General features: G+C 60.1%; 5 protein-coding genes across 5 annotated transcripts; 4 read left to right on the top strand and 1 right to left on the bottom strand.

Moving 5' to 3' along the window:
- Positions 1–130: 130 nt before the first annotated feature.
- On the bottom strand, positions 131–2,867 carry COLE_04585 (uncharacterized protein; the record flags this gene model as incomplete). The annotated part of the gene is made up of 10 exons (XM_018426431.2): positions 131–385; positions 421–599; positions 636–1,003; positions 1,040–1,100; positions 1,139–1,354; positions 1,392–1,796; positions 1,829–2,253; positions 2,287–2,360; positions 2,394–2,686; positions 2,732–2,867. The coding sequence occupies 10 exons, from the start codon at positions 2,865–2,867 to the stop codon at positions 131–133; spliced, it is 2,412 nt and encodes an 803-aa protein (XP_018281165.1).
- A 688-nt stretch (positions 2,868–3,555) lies between these two features.
- Positions 3,556–9,480, top strand: COLE_04584 (uncharacterized protein; the record flags this gene model as incomplete). Its single annotated transcript, XM_018419897.2, has 3 exons — positions 3,556–3,793; positions 3,830–4,016; positions 4,053–9,480. 3 exons carry the CDS (start codon positions 3,556–3,558, stop codon positions 9,478–9,480), a joined length of 5,853 nt encoding a protein of 1,950 aa, XP_018281164.1.
- A 1,233-nt stretch (positions 9,481–10,713) lies between these two features.
- COLE_04583 (uncharacterized protein) lies at positions 10,714–11,745 on the top strand (the record flags this gene model as incomplete). Its single annotated transcript, XM_018419895.2, has 2 exons — positions 10,714–11,081; positions 11,121–11,745. 2 exons carry the CDS (start codon positions 10,714–10,716, stop codon positions 11,743–11,745), a joined length of 993 nt encoding a protein of 330 aa, XP_018281163.1.
- A 444-nt stretch (positions 11,746–12,189) lies between these two features.
- Positions 12,190–13,188, top strand: COLE_04582 (uncharacterized protein; the record flags this gene model as incomplete). Its single annotated transcript, XM_018419896.2, has 2 exons — positions 12,190–12,638; positions 12,690–13,188. The coding sequence occupies 2 exons, from the start codon at positions 12,190–12,192 to the stop codon at positions 13,186–13,188; spliced, it is 948 nt and encodes a 315-aa protein (XP_018281162.1).
- A 551-nt stretch (positions 13,189–13,739) lies between these two features.
- COLE_04581 (uncharacterized protein) lies at positions 13,740–15,749 on the top strand (the record flags this gene model as incomplete). The annotated part of the gene is made up of 3 exons (XM_018425177.1): positions 13,740–14,051; positions 14,086–15,113; positions 15,146–15,749. 3 exons carry the CDS (start codon positions 13,740–13,742, stop codon positions 15,747–15,749), a joined length of 1,944 nt encoding a protein of 647 aa, XP_018281161.1.
- Between the last annotated feature and the right edge of the window lie 564 nt (positions 15,750–16,313).

The raw sequence follows: 16,313 nt of genomic DNA, 5'->3' as shown, positions 1-16,313 counted from the left end.
CTCAAACACTTATCACCACGTGTAACAATATGACGTGGATTTCATCCGTTCTTTCCATAATACATCTACTCTAATGACCTAATAGCCAGTTGATAGCATACACATATAGAATTCAACATCACCAAATTGCTCATGCGAGGTAGTGAAGCACATTCTTGTCCTCGACGTCGCGCTTGAGGAACTCTCGGTCGATCAGACTCTCGACCCGTTTCTTGATCTCCTTAACATCTGGCGGGAAACGCTTGGAGATGTCACTGACCACAGCGTCGATGAGCAGTTGCAACGTGAGCTTCTTGCGTCCCTTCATAATGCGAACAATGGTCGCTTCAAGGACAGACACGCGGTCGAGCGCAACTTGCTCGTTTGTCTGACGCGACTCCTCAGCCTGTCGTCAGCAACGGCCTAGTATGGGCAACTCACCGAAAGGTCCTGCTGGATCTGGTTGATCTTGAACTTCATCCGCTCGCTGGTGAACGCCTTGTTGAACGCGAATTTGTCAGTCGGCTCCACTTCCTTGCCGGCCGGGCGCTTGATGAGCACGCGTGTGCCCTTTCGCCCAAGCGAGAGGGACTGGAGTGTGCGAGTGAGCTCGGACGCCTCTGCGAAGTTAGTGGAGGCAAGCGAAGGGCACTCACCGATGCCTGTTCTACTCTTCAGTTCCGTGAAATCCAAGACATCTTCGTCGTTGAACTGCAGCAAAACAATGGCCTGGAAGAGGCTGACGCCAACCTCGTACTTGCCACTGTCGAAGCGCGCAGTGAGGGTAACGGTTCCGAGCTGATGGCGCCACGAGAGCACCCGGTTCTTGTGCTGTGTCGTGTACCACTCGCTGAACGTATCAATCGACGACTGCAGCTGGGGGGTAAGCTTGAAGTTCCAACCATCTTTCAGCAGCGGGTAGGTGGGCCAGGCGGACTCGGTGAGGACATTGGCTGTAAAGTCCGAGCCGTCTTTGAACCTATTGGGATCCTTGGCGCGCGCGGACTGGTACGCCTTGACAAGTCTGCTGTCAGTTTATGCCGCTTGCTCGTCGGCTCACGTCTCCGATAGCTGGAGGTCCTTCAGCATGATGTCACCGGTTGTAAACTCGTCGCCCATTTCTGTGATCGTTAGTATAACGTTGCGCCCGTTCACTCACCCTTCTGGAGCTTGACGATCATGGTGCGCTCCATGTCATCGCTTGCGCTCTTGTTTAACAAGAGACGCTTGGCGAGCCCGCTTGTGTAGAAGGCACGGAAAACGTCTCGATCGGGCGTGTACCCAATCAAAGCGACAATCTCATCGAGGAGAACGTTGAACTCGAGCTCTGACGATGATCCCTGGCCCCTCCTCATCGTCATGTCCAGATACTTGGCTGTCGCGTAAGCTATTGTCAAGGATGGGAGACGAACCAATCCACTCTGCTGGAGCATTCTTTCGGGTCCCCAGACCGGCCTTGAATCCAGACCGCACAGCTTCCTCCATCTCCAACTGCTTAATTCGGTCTTCCTGTTTTTGGATTAAGTGAGGTGTGTCTGCGATATCAATGTCGCCATCCTCGGCTTCAGTGGCGTCGATAAGTTTGGCAGGAACTTCGAAGAGGTCGGCGACCGCCTTGTCCACGAAGCGTTTAAGCTTGAGCACCGACTCAATCATCTGTCGGTCGTTGGCGGGGTCTGCAATAACAGTGCGTATCCTGGTCTCGATGTGATCGTGGACGGCCTTCGTCAAGATCTTCAACGCCTTCGCCTGCTGGCAGTACACAAATAGTCGATTCAATGCGTCTGTGTCTGCGCGGTACATTGACTCATCCAATGCTGGTGTTAGATTCGCCAGAAGACAAACTCACCCTGCCGGACCACTTTATCTGCGACTAGCTCCCCTGTAACATGTTGGAAGACATCGACGACCTCCGCAACCGCCCTAGGTTCGAAGCACTGCTCCGCGCGCACCGTCTCCTCGGCCTGTTTATCAAGAGCCCATTGAATAAACTCTGAGCCAGTGAGCTCGTTCTGTTGGACCATGCTGGCGTAAGAGGCAGCCAAGCTTTCGTAGTGTCCTTGGGTCTGCTCGATGAACGAGCGAGAGAGCGTAGAGATCCCATCCGAGGGGCTATCGATCGACACGATGAGCTTGATTTGATTGCGCAGCCCAACGTTGATCTTTTCCTCTGCGCGTTCCAGGTCAATCCCTGCGAACACTTCATCCTTCGTCTTCTCGTTTAGCAGCTTATTTCTCCTAATCGTCCGGCGGAAAGAGTGAGTGGCCAGGTCGCTGATGTCAGCACGGGCCACAGGGTGACAGTACGTGATGTTAGACCAGCTTACGCCCTCTTTGACATGGGCACGGTCAAAATACGCGAAGAGAGCCGCTAGCAGGCGCTGTTTGTGAGCTCGATTTCGTTTGTCGCTTACCACTCGCTCGATGTACGTCTCCCACATGGACACGAAGAACTGGAGCCAATCGCCAGTCCTGGCCATGATGGCCGCTTGGCACTCCCTCGCTATTCCTGCAACTCTTGCATCCAGCTCGCGGCTGATGGTTGCGTAGACGGTGGCAATAGACACCTGCGAGTTCAAGACGAGGTTGCGGCAATACGCAGAGATGCAGTTGAACGAAATATCTGTGGGTTTCCCGTTCAGAATGAGGGGAACCTGTGCCTCTAACGCCTTCAGCTGACTCAAAGAATCAACATTGGGCACTGGTGCTGGCGTAAGACACAGGAGGTCTGGTGAACGGCGTGAGCACTCACGCTGGACATTGACGGTGACCACGCGTCCGTTGCTGGCGGACGAAGAGGCTGTGAGAATATCGGTGTGGGCGTTCCGGCTGGGGCGGTAGGCCGAGAAGGCATCTGTCTTGTGCGGAAAGACGACGAGGGATGCCATGATGGGGGAGACAATGTCTCGTTGTCTGATTGTCTGATGGCCAACAGAAGTTGAACACTGCAGTCATCATCCGAGGTTCCGAGGACGCGTTCGCAATGACGGTGGTGGAGGTGGAGGTGGGTGGCGAATTGACACGTCACGATTACTGATAGCGGGTGGCGGAGGTCACATGACTGCGACACAGCACCTCTGTTCTTTGGTCGCCTCGTCGTTAACTTGTCAACCCGTCCGACATAGACATCCCGCACCTGGTCATCGCGTCGCGCTCGAAGGCGTCTGAATGCTCAGAGGCCCTATCTGCAGCCACTCACACATTGATGATGAACTCACACCCTTGGCGCCGGCACAGACGGCTGGTGCCTGGAGACACAACGCGCTCCGCCATCAGTGCACCGCTCCGCGTGCGTCGGACTGGACGCCTGACCACATCTGCCTTCAGTGACAGATCACATCGCAGGCTTCAACCTCTTGTCATCAAAATGCGTTGCGAACACAACAATGTGCCCCAGCTACTCACGCTGCTCCGAAGCCGCACTGCCTCGGTGCAGCCCTTGGAGCTGACTAGGGCGCCCTCGTTCCCGCGGCCGACGCGTATAAATGCTCGCACCCGTCTCCAAACTATCAGCGCCAAACACCCCCTCTGTTCTCTCTTTGGTCCACAACTCGACCTCAACTTTGCGCCATCACCATGTACTCCCTCTCACCATCCCTCGACTCTGTCCTTGCCTCCGATGTCCCCCTCTCACGGTATCCCCACATCGCAAAACATGTGCGCGCGGGACAGATTCCTTTCCCACCCACTCGACCGCAGTGGCGCGAACTTGAAGAGTTCTTCCATGACGCCGCTGTCTTGTCGAGCAACACCCACATTCGGGTCGCTGCCTTCGTGGGGTTCATGAAGTCGGTCATTATCGCCCAAAGCAAGCGTGAGTAGCCGGATGGTTGGCAAGTGCTTATTCGAGTGAATGGGAAGAGCCGCGAATCGGCGACGAACCTGGTGTTTCTCGCGCTGAACGTACTCTTCGACCAGGTGGCCGCAATGCTCCTCTGCGTGCTCGATGGAGGCCAGACGCCACCACCCGAGATGATCGGAGGCACTGAGGCATTCATTTTCGGCATCATGGCGAAGTACGGACCATGGATGAAGGAGTGAGCGAGCACGTCTGAGCACATCATTGATATCAGTCTTTCGCCCGGCCCGCCCGGTGTGGAAGTGGGCGACCAGCCTCGGGACAAGGCTCAGTCCATCCAACTGGACCTGATCGCACCTAATCCGGAGCACGAGAAGACCAGCTCATTACAGCCAGTCCCCCGCGACGAGGAGGAGCAAGCTGTGCTTGAGCTCCTCTTGCTCAAAGACGAGGGGTGTCACAACGAGACACATGCAGTGGTGCTCGCCCACTACGAGGCCGGGATGAGCCGTTCTGGCTCTGGAAGCGGTGTCTCGAACACCCCTATCCCGCCCCGCGCCGAATCACGCCTCGCGTCACCCATCGCCTCCCTCTCCGCATCCTCCCTGGCATCACGATCCGCTTCGCCTTACTGGCGGACGCTCTGCACCAATGGCACAGCTTCCGCTCCCATCCCCAGACGGCGCAGCAAACGCAGTACCTTGTCAACCGAGAGCATGGTCGCTACGCTCTTCTCCGCCGGCAATGTCGCACTTTCACTGGGACCTAACCCTTCTGCTGAAGACATTGCGGAGTGGCAGTTGGAAAACAACATCAGCATCGCCCAACTGCCCCCGCCGTATTATCTCATTGTGCAGCACCGGTTGTTGGCCGTTGTGCGTGAGGTTGAGGAGTTTGCGGTGCGGAAGTGGCGCGAGAAGGGCGAGCGATGGGGCCTCACGCATGCGCGGAGTGCGCTGTCGCCCTTCCGACTGGAACATAGTGGTGGCCCCTACGCCCACTGGAATTACCCGCAAGAAGAGGTTGGCGGCGAGGTATTTGACGCGCGCGTCCGCGAAGAGTGTGACAGAATCCTCTCTCGTCAAGGCAGCTCAGCTTCGTCGTCCGACGAGCCAGAAGAAGCACCGGGCGCTGAAGCCATCGAGCCTGTCGAACGCGTCCAACTCATCGCCCCCGTCGAGGACCTTGAACCGGCGGAGCCCGTCGCGCCTGTGCAGCTGGTCGAACCTGTCAAGCCCGTCACTCGTGTCGAGCCCGCCGGACTCTCTAAAACCCTCGCATCTGTCTCAGCTGTCGCGCCTGTCGCATCTATCGGACCCATCGCACCCGAAGAGCCCCATGAGCTTGTTGAGCCCATCACACTCGCTGAGTCCATCACACTTGTTGAGCCGGTCGCTCCCATCGAGCGCGCCGCATTTGTCAAGCCCACAGCGTTTATCAAGCCCCTTACGCCACCGCCTGTCGACGCTTTCGACTCCACCACAGTTCCTGAAGCTGCGCCGACGCCGGAGACTAACACAATCTCCAAGGATTCCGAACTTCCCGACGACACGCTTGAGATGGCCGTCCTCGCTGAGGCCGTCCTACTCGAGCGATCTGCGCAGCCCGTCAAGAACCTTGAGATCGTCGACGCTGTCGTACCCGTGGGATCCGTCAAGAATGCCGTGCCTGTCAAAGCTGTGGAGGCTGTTGAGGCCGGTGAAGGCATCGAGGTCGTAGAGGTCGCCGGGGCCATTGTGACCACCGCGACTGCGGCATCCGACGCTACCGAAGCTGTTGAGGAGGCAGATGCCACCGAGATTACCAAGGACTTTGAGGATGTTGAACTCTCCGAGGTCAATGAGGCGGCCGAGGCGGCCGAGCACTTTGAGACCCCCGAGACCGCCGAACACACCGAGTTCTTGGTGCCCGTCATTCTCATCACATCCGAGGACACCGTGGAGGCGTCTGAGTTCACTACCATCGCTGAGATGCCTGACAAACCTGCCCCGGTTTCAATATCAAGCCCGCCTGCAGACGAGATGCCTAGCTCCAGTTCTCGGTTGCCCACAACGACCTCTGCTGTCGAGACTGCCGGCTCCATCGCGACGGTCCCCATCATTGCTTTCGTGCCGCCAACCGACGACAGACCAGAGGACATACGCTTGGATGGGGGTAGTCTCCGCGTCCTGATTGAAAATATCGGTCCAAAGGCTCCAGATGAACAGTGGACAACCGAATATATCCCTCAGCTACCCCAAGAGCAGTACGCGATTGCGCAGATGCGTGTACGGATTGATTTGACCCCGCCGTCTCCTCATCTATTGGCCCCTCAAGGACAGTACAGCCGCGTTTCATATGTCCGCGAACGGTACCTCACCGACGATATACCTCTCGAGGATGCCTATGAGGACGTAAACATCGAGAACGGGTACGCTGAAGGCGAGCGCAGATCAATCGAGGACGAGCGTAACTTCATCGAAGAGGCTGAGGCCCTCCAGAATGGCGAGGTAGTCGAGGAGGAAGCTGTCACAAAACAGGCAGAAGCGCCTCAGCAGTCTATTGCAGCTCCCCCGACTGAACAGGGCGAACCGCCGGCGAGTACCCTGTCAGACTCGCAGATCCGCTGGGGTCTGATAGTCGCTCAGACGGGCCGCGCGAACTGGGCCGACTACGATTCCGACTCTGACTCTGACCGCGGTGCTAATTCGCAGGCTTCTCCCTCTACAGAGGTTGAAGAGTTTGAGACGCCTGTAGCGTCTGACATCACGACGCCGCACCGTCCCACGTCGCTTGTGAACGACCAGGCAGGGATGTCGGACAAGATGTCGGACAACGAGCACGGCCGCAGTGACGGACATGCTACTCCTAAGCAGCAAATCCAGCTCGACGCGTGGCACCGACGCAGCCTTCGCCGCCATACTCACCGCGTTCCCGGGTTTGAGAAGGTGTTGTGCGATATCGAGTCGGTAAGCAGCGATTCGCCTTCCTCCGTGCACAGCACGCCTCCACACCCGAGCCACACCCAGACATGGTCGCCATCGCCCTCTCGTCCGATGATGGAATACTCGTCGACGCAGTCCTCGCCGCTCTTTGGCCCAGCGCCGCCTCTCGCCGTACTCTCCCCATCCCCTCCGAACACACCCGAGCGCAACCCGCCCCAGGAGAGTGAATCTCCGTCGCCTATGCTCCGCATCCTTACTCCCAAGCCGAGGCGCGGTGTGCTTCCTCTCTTCTTCCCAACACCGCCGCCGCCCCATCAATCTCCATCCCCGCCGGCTGCCTCGTCAATTGTTTTGGACGGCCCCACTGAGATGTCGTCACCGTCGGCGTTATCTGCGACGCTCAATACCGAGCCCGTGCAGCCCGATGCTCCGCTTGTTGTCGTCACAAGCCCCTCGCCTCCACCCCAAGCAGCTCGCGTTGCTGCTGAGCCCCAGCCTCACAAGTTGACGAAGGCCGAGTCCGGCTCCAGCGACTCGACCAGTACGACGGACAGCGAGGAGACGCCTGCGACCACTCCTGAGGTGCAGGCGTCTCCATCTCCGGTCGAGGAGCCTCCGAAGCCAGGCGAGGAGCCTGACCAACCCCAAGAAACGAACCCACAGCAACCCGCCACGACGACTCCCGCTTACCCACGCGACACTTATCGGGAATGGGTGCCCCTCAGCCTCCGGGGCCTCGAGCGGCCGTGGACCGCGTCCGAACGTGCGCGAGAACAGAATGCACGTAAGAAGTGGATTCGCAAGCAGAAAGCACTCGCACGCAACGGGGTGATTCCAGACTGGCGTCCAAATGACAGCTCTACAGCTAGCGGCGAGGGAGCCTCAACGCAGACGTCAGCGCCAGCTGAAACGGGTTCGCATTCAGAGGAGGGCGCCAGCGCGGCGCCTCCGAAGGAAGGCTCCGCCGAGTCCGCCGAGCCGCTCGCCACCCATCCGAACACCGAGCTTAGCGCTGAGCTGAACCGGAAGGATGAGAATACCGAACACGACGTACCGACCACCACCCGGACAGACTTGAGCACGGCCAACGAAACAGCGGAGGTGGACGAGATGGAGGAACTGGCCGTTGTCGAGGATGACATCGAAGAGACTATCGTGGAGATCCTTTTTGAGCCCGTGACGACGCCCGAGGTTGAGCATGAGCCGGAACGCATCGTGGTATTAACAGAGGAGGCTGCGTTGAACATGGCCCCAGTTCTCCTCGAGGAGCAGGCTCGGATCGAGCAGCCAGCCGCGGTCGAGGAGCCAGCCGCGGTCGAGGAGCCAGCCCCGGTCGAGGAGCCGGTCCCGGTCGAAGAGCAGGCGTCCCAGATCGAGAAACCAGAGCTCACACCCAGTCCTGCGCCCGGTGAAGTTGGGGAGCCGCCTACGCGTGCAGAGCCCGAGTCCGTTGAACCCATGGCACATGAGCTCCAGCTGCCAAGCATCACAGAGGCAGAGTCATCTGAGCCCTCGATACCCAGCAACGCTGGGACTATCCACGATGACACTTCTAACTCTGAGCCGGAGGCTTCAGAGAAGATATCCGCGGAGAAGCCGCAGGCGCAAATCAAGGCAGCGCCACCTGAGTCCACCGAGGATATGTGGGAGAACAAACCATGGGTTCCTCTTGAGTTGCGCACCACGCGCAAGTGGACGCAGGAGGAGGTGAAACGCATCAAGAACGCACGGATGAAGTACAACCGCAATCGGCGCCGTAATCTCGGCAGCGATGCAGACTCGGTGGGCAGCGCGCGCTCGACCGCCACTTGGGCTGCCAAGTCATTGCCTAGCACGCCGCCCAAGGCGAGCTCCAAAGCAAAGTTACGCCTGGGGCTTCCGGATTGGCCGCAGGAGTCCCAGCTTCAGCCCACCCCGAAGACTGCCGGTACTCTGCTGGAACAGACGCTCGCCATGCAGGCCGAGGCATCAACTCCGCCCTCGCCAGCTACTTTGCGATACAAGCCTTACCCACAGCCTGCTGGAACGCTGCTCGACCAGACCCTCGCGATGCGGGCCGCATCGAGCGGCGTAGAGACTCCCAAGACCCAGCGCACACCGCCGACAGAGACGCCAAAGGCCACCCCGCACCTTCTGAGCCGCCTTGGCCCGGCTCCAAATCGCTTTAAGGAGCTGCGCAGCAGATGGGAACAGTCGAGCACTTCCCCCATATCTCGCGTCACCTCGCACCTACCCGAACTGGCCCGGTCCTCGCCGATCACCGAACGTCTCAAGGCCTTCGTTCCTCCGCCCCCTAAGTCACCAACTCCGCCTCCTTCCACCGCCCGTGCACCCACGCCACCTTCGACTCCCAAGCCGCGCGTGAAGCGTGGCTACGAGGCACCCACTAAGGCGAGCGGTATGCGCGAGGACGACGCCACGAACCGCCGTGTCAGCACTGAGGCCGCAGCCAGCCCTTCCAATGTCACCGCTCGCCGCTTAAGCGATGGCCGTGCTACGCCAACGGCTGGGTTATCCAACCCGTCAACGAGTCGCCAGGACACTGCCACAGGCACTACAGGTGTGCTGCCCAGCCGCCCTAGGAGTGCCGCCGGTGGCCGTCCGTCCAGTGCCTCCTCGAATCGCCCTTCATCGGCGAGCTCCATGCGGGGCAACACGGGAGGACGAGGGCGTGGAGGTGCTAGCGGTCGAGGAGGTGCTGGAGGTGCTCGCGGCGAGACGCCAGCGACGTTCGGACGTGCCCGGGGGCGAGGAGGAAAGTGGAGTCGGGTTGGATGAGGCATGTGCGAGGAGCGTAGAAGGTGTAGCGCAGGTGAGATTGTGCGACCTCCTGTATCTATAGAGCTGTAGTACAGTTCTGCATGTTTCGTGTTGAAGTGAAGAGTAGGTGGTGTTTGTTTTCGCAGTGCAGTTGAGCGGGTTCCCCCCGCCCCACGTCCCGTCATTTCCACTCCAATCCGAAACTGCTCGAGTTCTGCCACTTGCGGCTTCGTTCTCACATCCGGCTCCAGCAACGCGCGGGCCAGCGGTTTGAGGCACACCTAACATGGAACTCACGACTCGACGCAAAGCCACAATGCCAAGCTAAGCTCTGGCTATTCACACCAGGTTGTGGCCTGTGCGTGATCTGGCCTTAGTCCATGATCCCTCGCCCCTCTCTCCTGCACGCGACTTTCCTCATCAGGCGGAACGTGCTGAGGTGATGCTTCGTGCGGAATGCCATCGTTGGGAAACCATCACGCCAGGGGGAAAGTGTGGGTGGGGTGCGACCGGGCTGGTGTCGTTCACCGCGACGGAAACGGAGAGCGGCGATGCGTGTAGCAGGAGGATGCCGAGAGCGCCGAGTTGTCCTTGGCACAGCAGCCTCAGCCGCGGCTGATGGGATGGGCGGACAATATCTCCACTGTTGCTCGGCTATCTTTCTCCTCCGATCACACCAACATCTCTTTGAGTCTATTCGGATCACCGGACACGGCCCTCCCAAGTCTCGCGAGCCCCGCAGCTCGCGAGCAACTCGAGTTCACGCAGCTCACAGTCACATGCAGCACACAGCTGCCGTACCTCTGGAAGCATCGAGCTGCGCCCCTTCTTTCACATCGCGATTGAGCTGTTCCGGGCTTTCCAAGTCTAAATCGAACGGAGTGATGAGCTCATGAGATGTTGGTCAGCTGATATGTCACGACGACGCCGTCTTATCTGCACAACTTGACCCGAGACACTAGTCCGGCACACGCAGGCCCCACTGGCCATGAGCTGCCGAAGTCCTCGAGTCCGAGTCGGGGATTGCGATCTGGCCTTTAGCGTGAGCTGCGCTCGGGGCGTTCGCACCAGTATGCACGAGCATTGGCTCTCAACTCATCCTCCTCATCCTCCCCGCGCTTCCCCACGTCCCCCCAGCGGGCCCGGCGGTGCTCCAGGGAGGAGTGCCTAGAGCACAAGCCTGACGCCACTGGTGGCTGGTGGCCCCGTATCGCATTTAGAGTGCAGCTCGATGGCATCAGGCGTGGTCACATGCCCATGCCCCCACATTCCACCGCCGTCATCAACGCTCACCATACACCCAAAGTCGCCAATATGCAGCAAGTCGCAATGCTATCAACTGCCCATTCACTCCGTAACTACCCACACTCGCTCCCTCCCCACCACCTCCGCTCCGCGCCCATCGTCCCCCGCCACGCCCGCTCATCGTCGCTCACACCCTCGAGGGCGCCCACGCCCACTTCGTCCATCTCCCGACCACACATGACGTCGGACGATCTTGCCTACTGCCGAGACTTTTCTACACCGCAGGACGTACTCCTGGTCTGCAATGCCGTCGACAGCGAGACGCAGCGCGATGTCGGATTCTACGTCAACTCGGCCGTCCTCCGTGCCTCCTGGTAGGGTCTCTCTCCACCCACCACCGACGCTGACAGCAGCGCATGGTTCGCACAGTGTATCGACGACCGGCCACCTGACTACGAGCCGGGTGCGGTCATCCGCATCGCCATCGATGTACCGGTCATTGACATGGAGGTGCTCGTCCGCATGATGCACGCCGGCTCCCCAGCCTCCAGGAGCATACGCGTGACCCTCGGCCAGGTGCTGCACACAATACCGGCGCTCATGACGCGCTTCGGCGCCGACCGCTCCCTCTGGTCCCTCCTCACCTCCTACCTACCGCCGCTCAAGCTATATGGCCTGGAACGGGTGGGCAACGGGTACGTGTTGCGAGAAAACATCTGGGGCCTGCTTGTGCTTGCGCACGCGGCACGCGACGCAAAAGTGCTCGCCAACACGGTCGGCATCGTGCTCGGCAACCGCCCGTCCGAGCCCGAGTGGGCGATGCTGTACGACCCGTACACCGTCCCACGAGCCGAGATCACGCCCGAGCGCGAAGTAATCTACCGCATCCTTCTGGCCGTGGCGCGCATGCGAGCGCGCGTCGGCATGCACGTCGACTTTGAGTACACGGACCGACACTTGGTCGTGATCAGCCGCAAGTCTCCAGAGTTCAAGCTGTACTTTGAGCTCGAGAACCACGACGATGTACTCCTATTGTAGTATGACTAATGTTCTTGTATACGTTTGCCGAGGGCGGGACCCACGGGCCGGAGTGGGGTGTGTCAGCAGGACGTGGGGACAGCCAAGTGTGAGTGCGGTGATGGAGCTGACTTGACGCGCAGAAGGTGGATCACCCAACTCTAGGTCCACCGACCGGCGCACACTCGAGGGTCTTAACGCTGTCGTGGGACGCGGCGGAGGTGCAAGAGAGGATAACCGAGTCGTTGGGAGAACTCAGAGACAGTCGAGGGAGGACTTGAAAGCGGCCAGTGGAGAGAAGCCAGTGGAGAGCGGAGAAGCTGAGGATGAGTGTGTCTGGGCGTCCGTGCGTTGGAGCTCACGTGTGTGCACAGAGAAGGTGACTCGACTGACTCAACCACGGCCACCCCCATCATGTCCTCTCTCCTCATCTCCATCTTGTTCAACGACTAACGACTGCTCAGCATGGTCATCTCTGCAACTCCCCAGAGACTGTACCTCGTGAACACGCACAGCGGCAACCGATACCACCACTGTGCGCCGCAAAGCAGTTACGACGCTGCCCCCCTCTACAACATGACCACGCCTCTCCCTCTCCCCTATATCCCTCTCCCGCCCCACTTGAACCATCCCAATGGTTGCAGCAGCGGCCATGCCAACGTCAAAGACACAAGTATCGCGTACCTCCCGCAGCCTCACGCAAAGACCAATAACGCTGTCCCCGTCCAGACCCCGGCTGCCATTCCGCCGGCTCAGCACAGCAAGGACACGTCGGACACACACTTTTGCCTGAGTGACGGCAAGATGGTGCCCGTACACAGCGCCTGGACTCGCGGAGACTTTGTGCTTGTTACACAGTATGGCAAGGAATGGCAGGCATATCGTGTGCACGCTTCAGTTCTGTCTCGCGCAAGGTAGGAGTCTCCCACCACCCCTTCCCCCGCCGCGCCCACCGCTCACCTCAGTCCGTGGCTCGCTGCACAGCGCGGACACGTGGTTCTGCACGAACCGCCCGACACCGTCGAACTGTTCCTTGCCTTCCTCTACCTCGGCCGCGGCAACATCTCCGTGCCATCTCTCGCCCCCTCTCTCGAGCAGTATCACGCGCTACACTCCCTCTTTGTGCGCCTCGGTATCACGCGGCCCCTGTGTCTTGTTGTGCGGCAGTACGCGAACAGCTACGCCGTCGGCCTAGTCGAGAGCCTCGGTCGCACCGCGGCCCCAGAGCAGGTTTGGCGCCTGCTTGATCTCGCGCGCCTCCTCCGCGCGGAGGGGGTGTGGAGCGCCGCCCTCGACACAGCGTACGAGACGAATGGGTGGAAGATCATCCTCGATCCGTGGGATGCAGTCGTCGAGCCGCACAACGCCGAGGCGCACGCCGTCCTGCTTCTTCTCCATCGGATGAGCGCGTTGGAGGATGCCCCACTCAACGAGTTTTGTGTGGCCTACGACACATGTGAGTAGGTGGTCTTGGGAGAGCTCACGCAGACGACCGGCCATGCGTGTACCATCAAGACACTCCGACGCTCAAGTTTCTTGCTGTGTGAGGAACAAGATCAATCCCCGGTCGAACTCCAGTGTATATAATGTAATCGCCATTTTATAGACCATTGTTGATAGAGCCTCGTTGTAGGTTAATAATCGTTGGGAAGAAGGGGGATCGATTACGACTGCCCCACTTCGTGAAGGGAGGGTCGCCCCCATGGCGTGCCTGACCTCCACTACCCTCCACCAGAGGCGTCCACTCGGATCGCCTGATCGCGCATGATCGTCAAAGCAGTGCAGCACGGCCCACCTCTTCCGCACCTCGTCTCCTCGACCCCGGCTCTGCATTCGTTTCCTCATCATGCTCCTCGGCGCATGAACAGTCGAACAACTTGCTCATGAGCCCGCCTCGCAGCCCAGCAGTCTCGATCCACGCCCCCTCCCACTCCCATTCCCACTCTCCATCGTGCTGCCACCCCCTCCCCCGTTCCTCGAACTCCAAGCGGCGCAACTCGGCCCCTCTCCACATCATGAACCCGACTCCTCCGCCTGACGCGTCCTCCAGGCACCCCTCGCTCTCTTCGGAGGCTTCGGGACACAGTCAGGCGCAGCAATACGCACCGCTCGCCGCGCCTGGCGGCATTGCGCCGGGCATGGTGGCAACAGAGCCGTCACCGCCTTACTCGCACACCCCACCTCCTGGACATCCGTTCATGCAAAGCCCCATTGACGCTCCTCCCGCTCAGGTGCAGCAGCACCCACAAGCGCAGTACTATGCGCCTTTTCGGCCGATCAGCCTCACGAGCGGGGGACGCGTCGCTGCAAGAGTGTTGCAGCGAGCCGTGAGTGCCTCGGAGAACGCCAACTTATGCTTAGCAGCACGCCGCTCAGAATGCTCAGAATCCTCAGAATCCTCAGCAACCTCCACAACCTCAGCAACCTCAGCAGCAACAGCAGCAGTCTCAGTACTCTCAGTACGCTCAGCACTACCATCATCCCCAGCCCCAGCAAAACCCCCCGCCCCCTCAGCAAGCGCATGTGGTACAGCCGCCCCAGCAACATGCTGTCCAATACTTGCCTCCACAGCAGGGAGGCGTTCATAACGGGCCACAGCCAACACCCGGGGCGGAGTCCCACCGTCTGTCAACGCAAACGAGTGGTCCGCGCGGACGCCCATCGCTCCCCATACTTCCACAAGGCCAGCAGACCCCTCCTGGGCCGATCGCACGGGCCATGTCACCAGCTTCAAACCAGCCTCACCAAGATTCGCCTCCTCAACCTCTTCAGCCCCAGTCCCCGGTCGCTTCGCCAACAAGCGAGCCCAACGGCCAACCTGCTGCGCCCACCCACTCGATGACGCCCCCCGCGGCTCTCCAGCAACCTCAGCAAGGCCAGGACCCACTCACTCGCGCCCAATACAGTCCGCAGCCGCTCTCACCGCAGCAGCAGCACTTTGTCCCGCGCCCTCCGTCGGCGCTGTACGCTCAATTCAAACTCCAGACCCAACAGCAGGCCAGCCAGCAGGCCAGCCAGCACGCTCCTCTCCCAGCACTACCAGAAGGGGCAGAACCCAACGGCGCGGCCCCTTCGTCCCGTCTGGCTCACCCCGCGTTCACCCCTCAGCTCCCTTCCACGCTCTATGCGTCGCAACCAGCGACCCCAGCAGCCCCAACGCCCCATGCGCCCCCGCAAGAGGACCGGCCGCCCTCGCCTGCGAAACCTTACCCGTATCCCATGTCTCCATACCTCCGCGACCGGCCAGTTCGTGAAGAGACAGACGTGGACCTTCCTGGGGTGACGATGCACTTTGAATTCTCGCATGATGGGGACGTCGTGCTCGTGTGCCCCGAAGGACCCACAAGTACGGGGTTCATGGTGCGGCGCTCGGCTCTGTCGCGCGTGAGGTGAGTAGCTATTTGTCTCCTCGCTCACGCAGTCCCGTCTTCGCCACTTTGCTATCCAACCTCGAGCCTACTCGTGTGCCTACACTCGCTCTAGCCGACTCGGGGACAGACATGGCGCTCTTTCTTCATGCGCTCGTCTACGGTGCGGTGGGAGCGCCCCACTCGCGACGCACCCCGCCCACCGTGGCTGAGTATCTGATCTTGCACCACCTCTATACAAAGTACGCGGTGCGGCCGTTCCTGCTGGCAATGCTGCGTCACCGCATAGCTGAGCGGGGGCACGAGTTGGCTGCGCCGCTCGCGAACCAGCGCCCAGTGCGCAGCGAGATCACAGGCTACCTCCGCCTCGCGGCGGCATGCTGCTCGCCGCGCCTGTGGAACTGCGCGCTCAAGTACGCGCGGACATGGCAGTACTTTGTGTCGCCGTGGAGTATGGGGGAGCGCGACATTGCCGAGGTGGGCGAGGACGCGTACGCCGTGATCCTCGCGCTGGAAGGGCTGCGCCACGCATCGGGGGAGAATACGTGGACCGACCTCCGGGTGCTGTACAAGGGCAGAACGGCGGGGGTGGCGCGCGCGAACGACGAGACGGTGTTCTGGATCGAGGATGTGGGCTCGCAAGGTCACGCCGATTAGATTTCCGCACGTCGCGCACAGAGCGCGCGGAGGGCGTTCCTGCCTGGTCGGACGTGCCGGCCGGATGTGCCTGGTTGCCGGATTCCGGCCCTACGGGTTCAAACCAGGGCCGTTGTAGATATCACGGAATGCGGAAATACAGTCGACGATGTCTTGTGACGCGGTCGCGGTCGCGGTCGGCCGTCACTTGATATCGAGTGCTTTCCCGAGGAGAGGAGAGGTTTTCCAGCTCTTCCAGCACGACGGAGTGTTGAGGAGAACAGGAAGAGCTGGAAGAGCTGGAAGAGCTGGAAGAGGGCAGATGGAAGCCCTGCGATATACAGGAGTACAGGAGACACTGTGGTCACATCTGACATGTTGAAGAGTCGAATGCTTTTGGAAGGTCTGTGCGGGGAGACAGAGGGAGGGGAGGGACTGGCGCGTCTCAAAGGATGTCAACACACCTTGCTTCCTTGCCTCGTCCATGCCCTCCTCCATGTCACCACCACGTCGTCTTCACAACTCTTTCTCTTCATCTCTTCTTCTCTTCATCTCTCTCCATCCCTCTCCATCTACTCTAGCCTC

The sequence above is a fragment of the Cutaneotrichosporon oleaginosum genome (assembly GCF_008065305.1).
Source record: "Cutaneotrichosporon oleaginosum strain ATCC 20508 chromosome Unknown ATCC20508_contig04, whole genome shotgun sequence".
Taxonomy (NCBI): domain Eukaryota; kingdom Fungi; phylum Basidiomycota; class Tremellomycetes; order Trichosporonales; family Trichosporonaceae; genus Cutaneotrichosporon; species Cutaneotrichosporon oleaginosum.
This window is presented reverse-complemented; position numbering and strand designations above follow the sequence as displayed.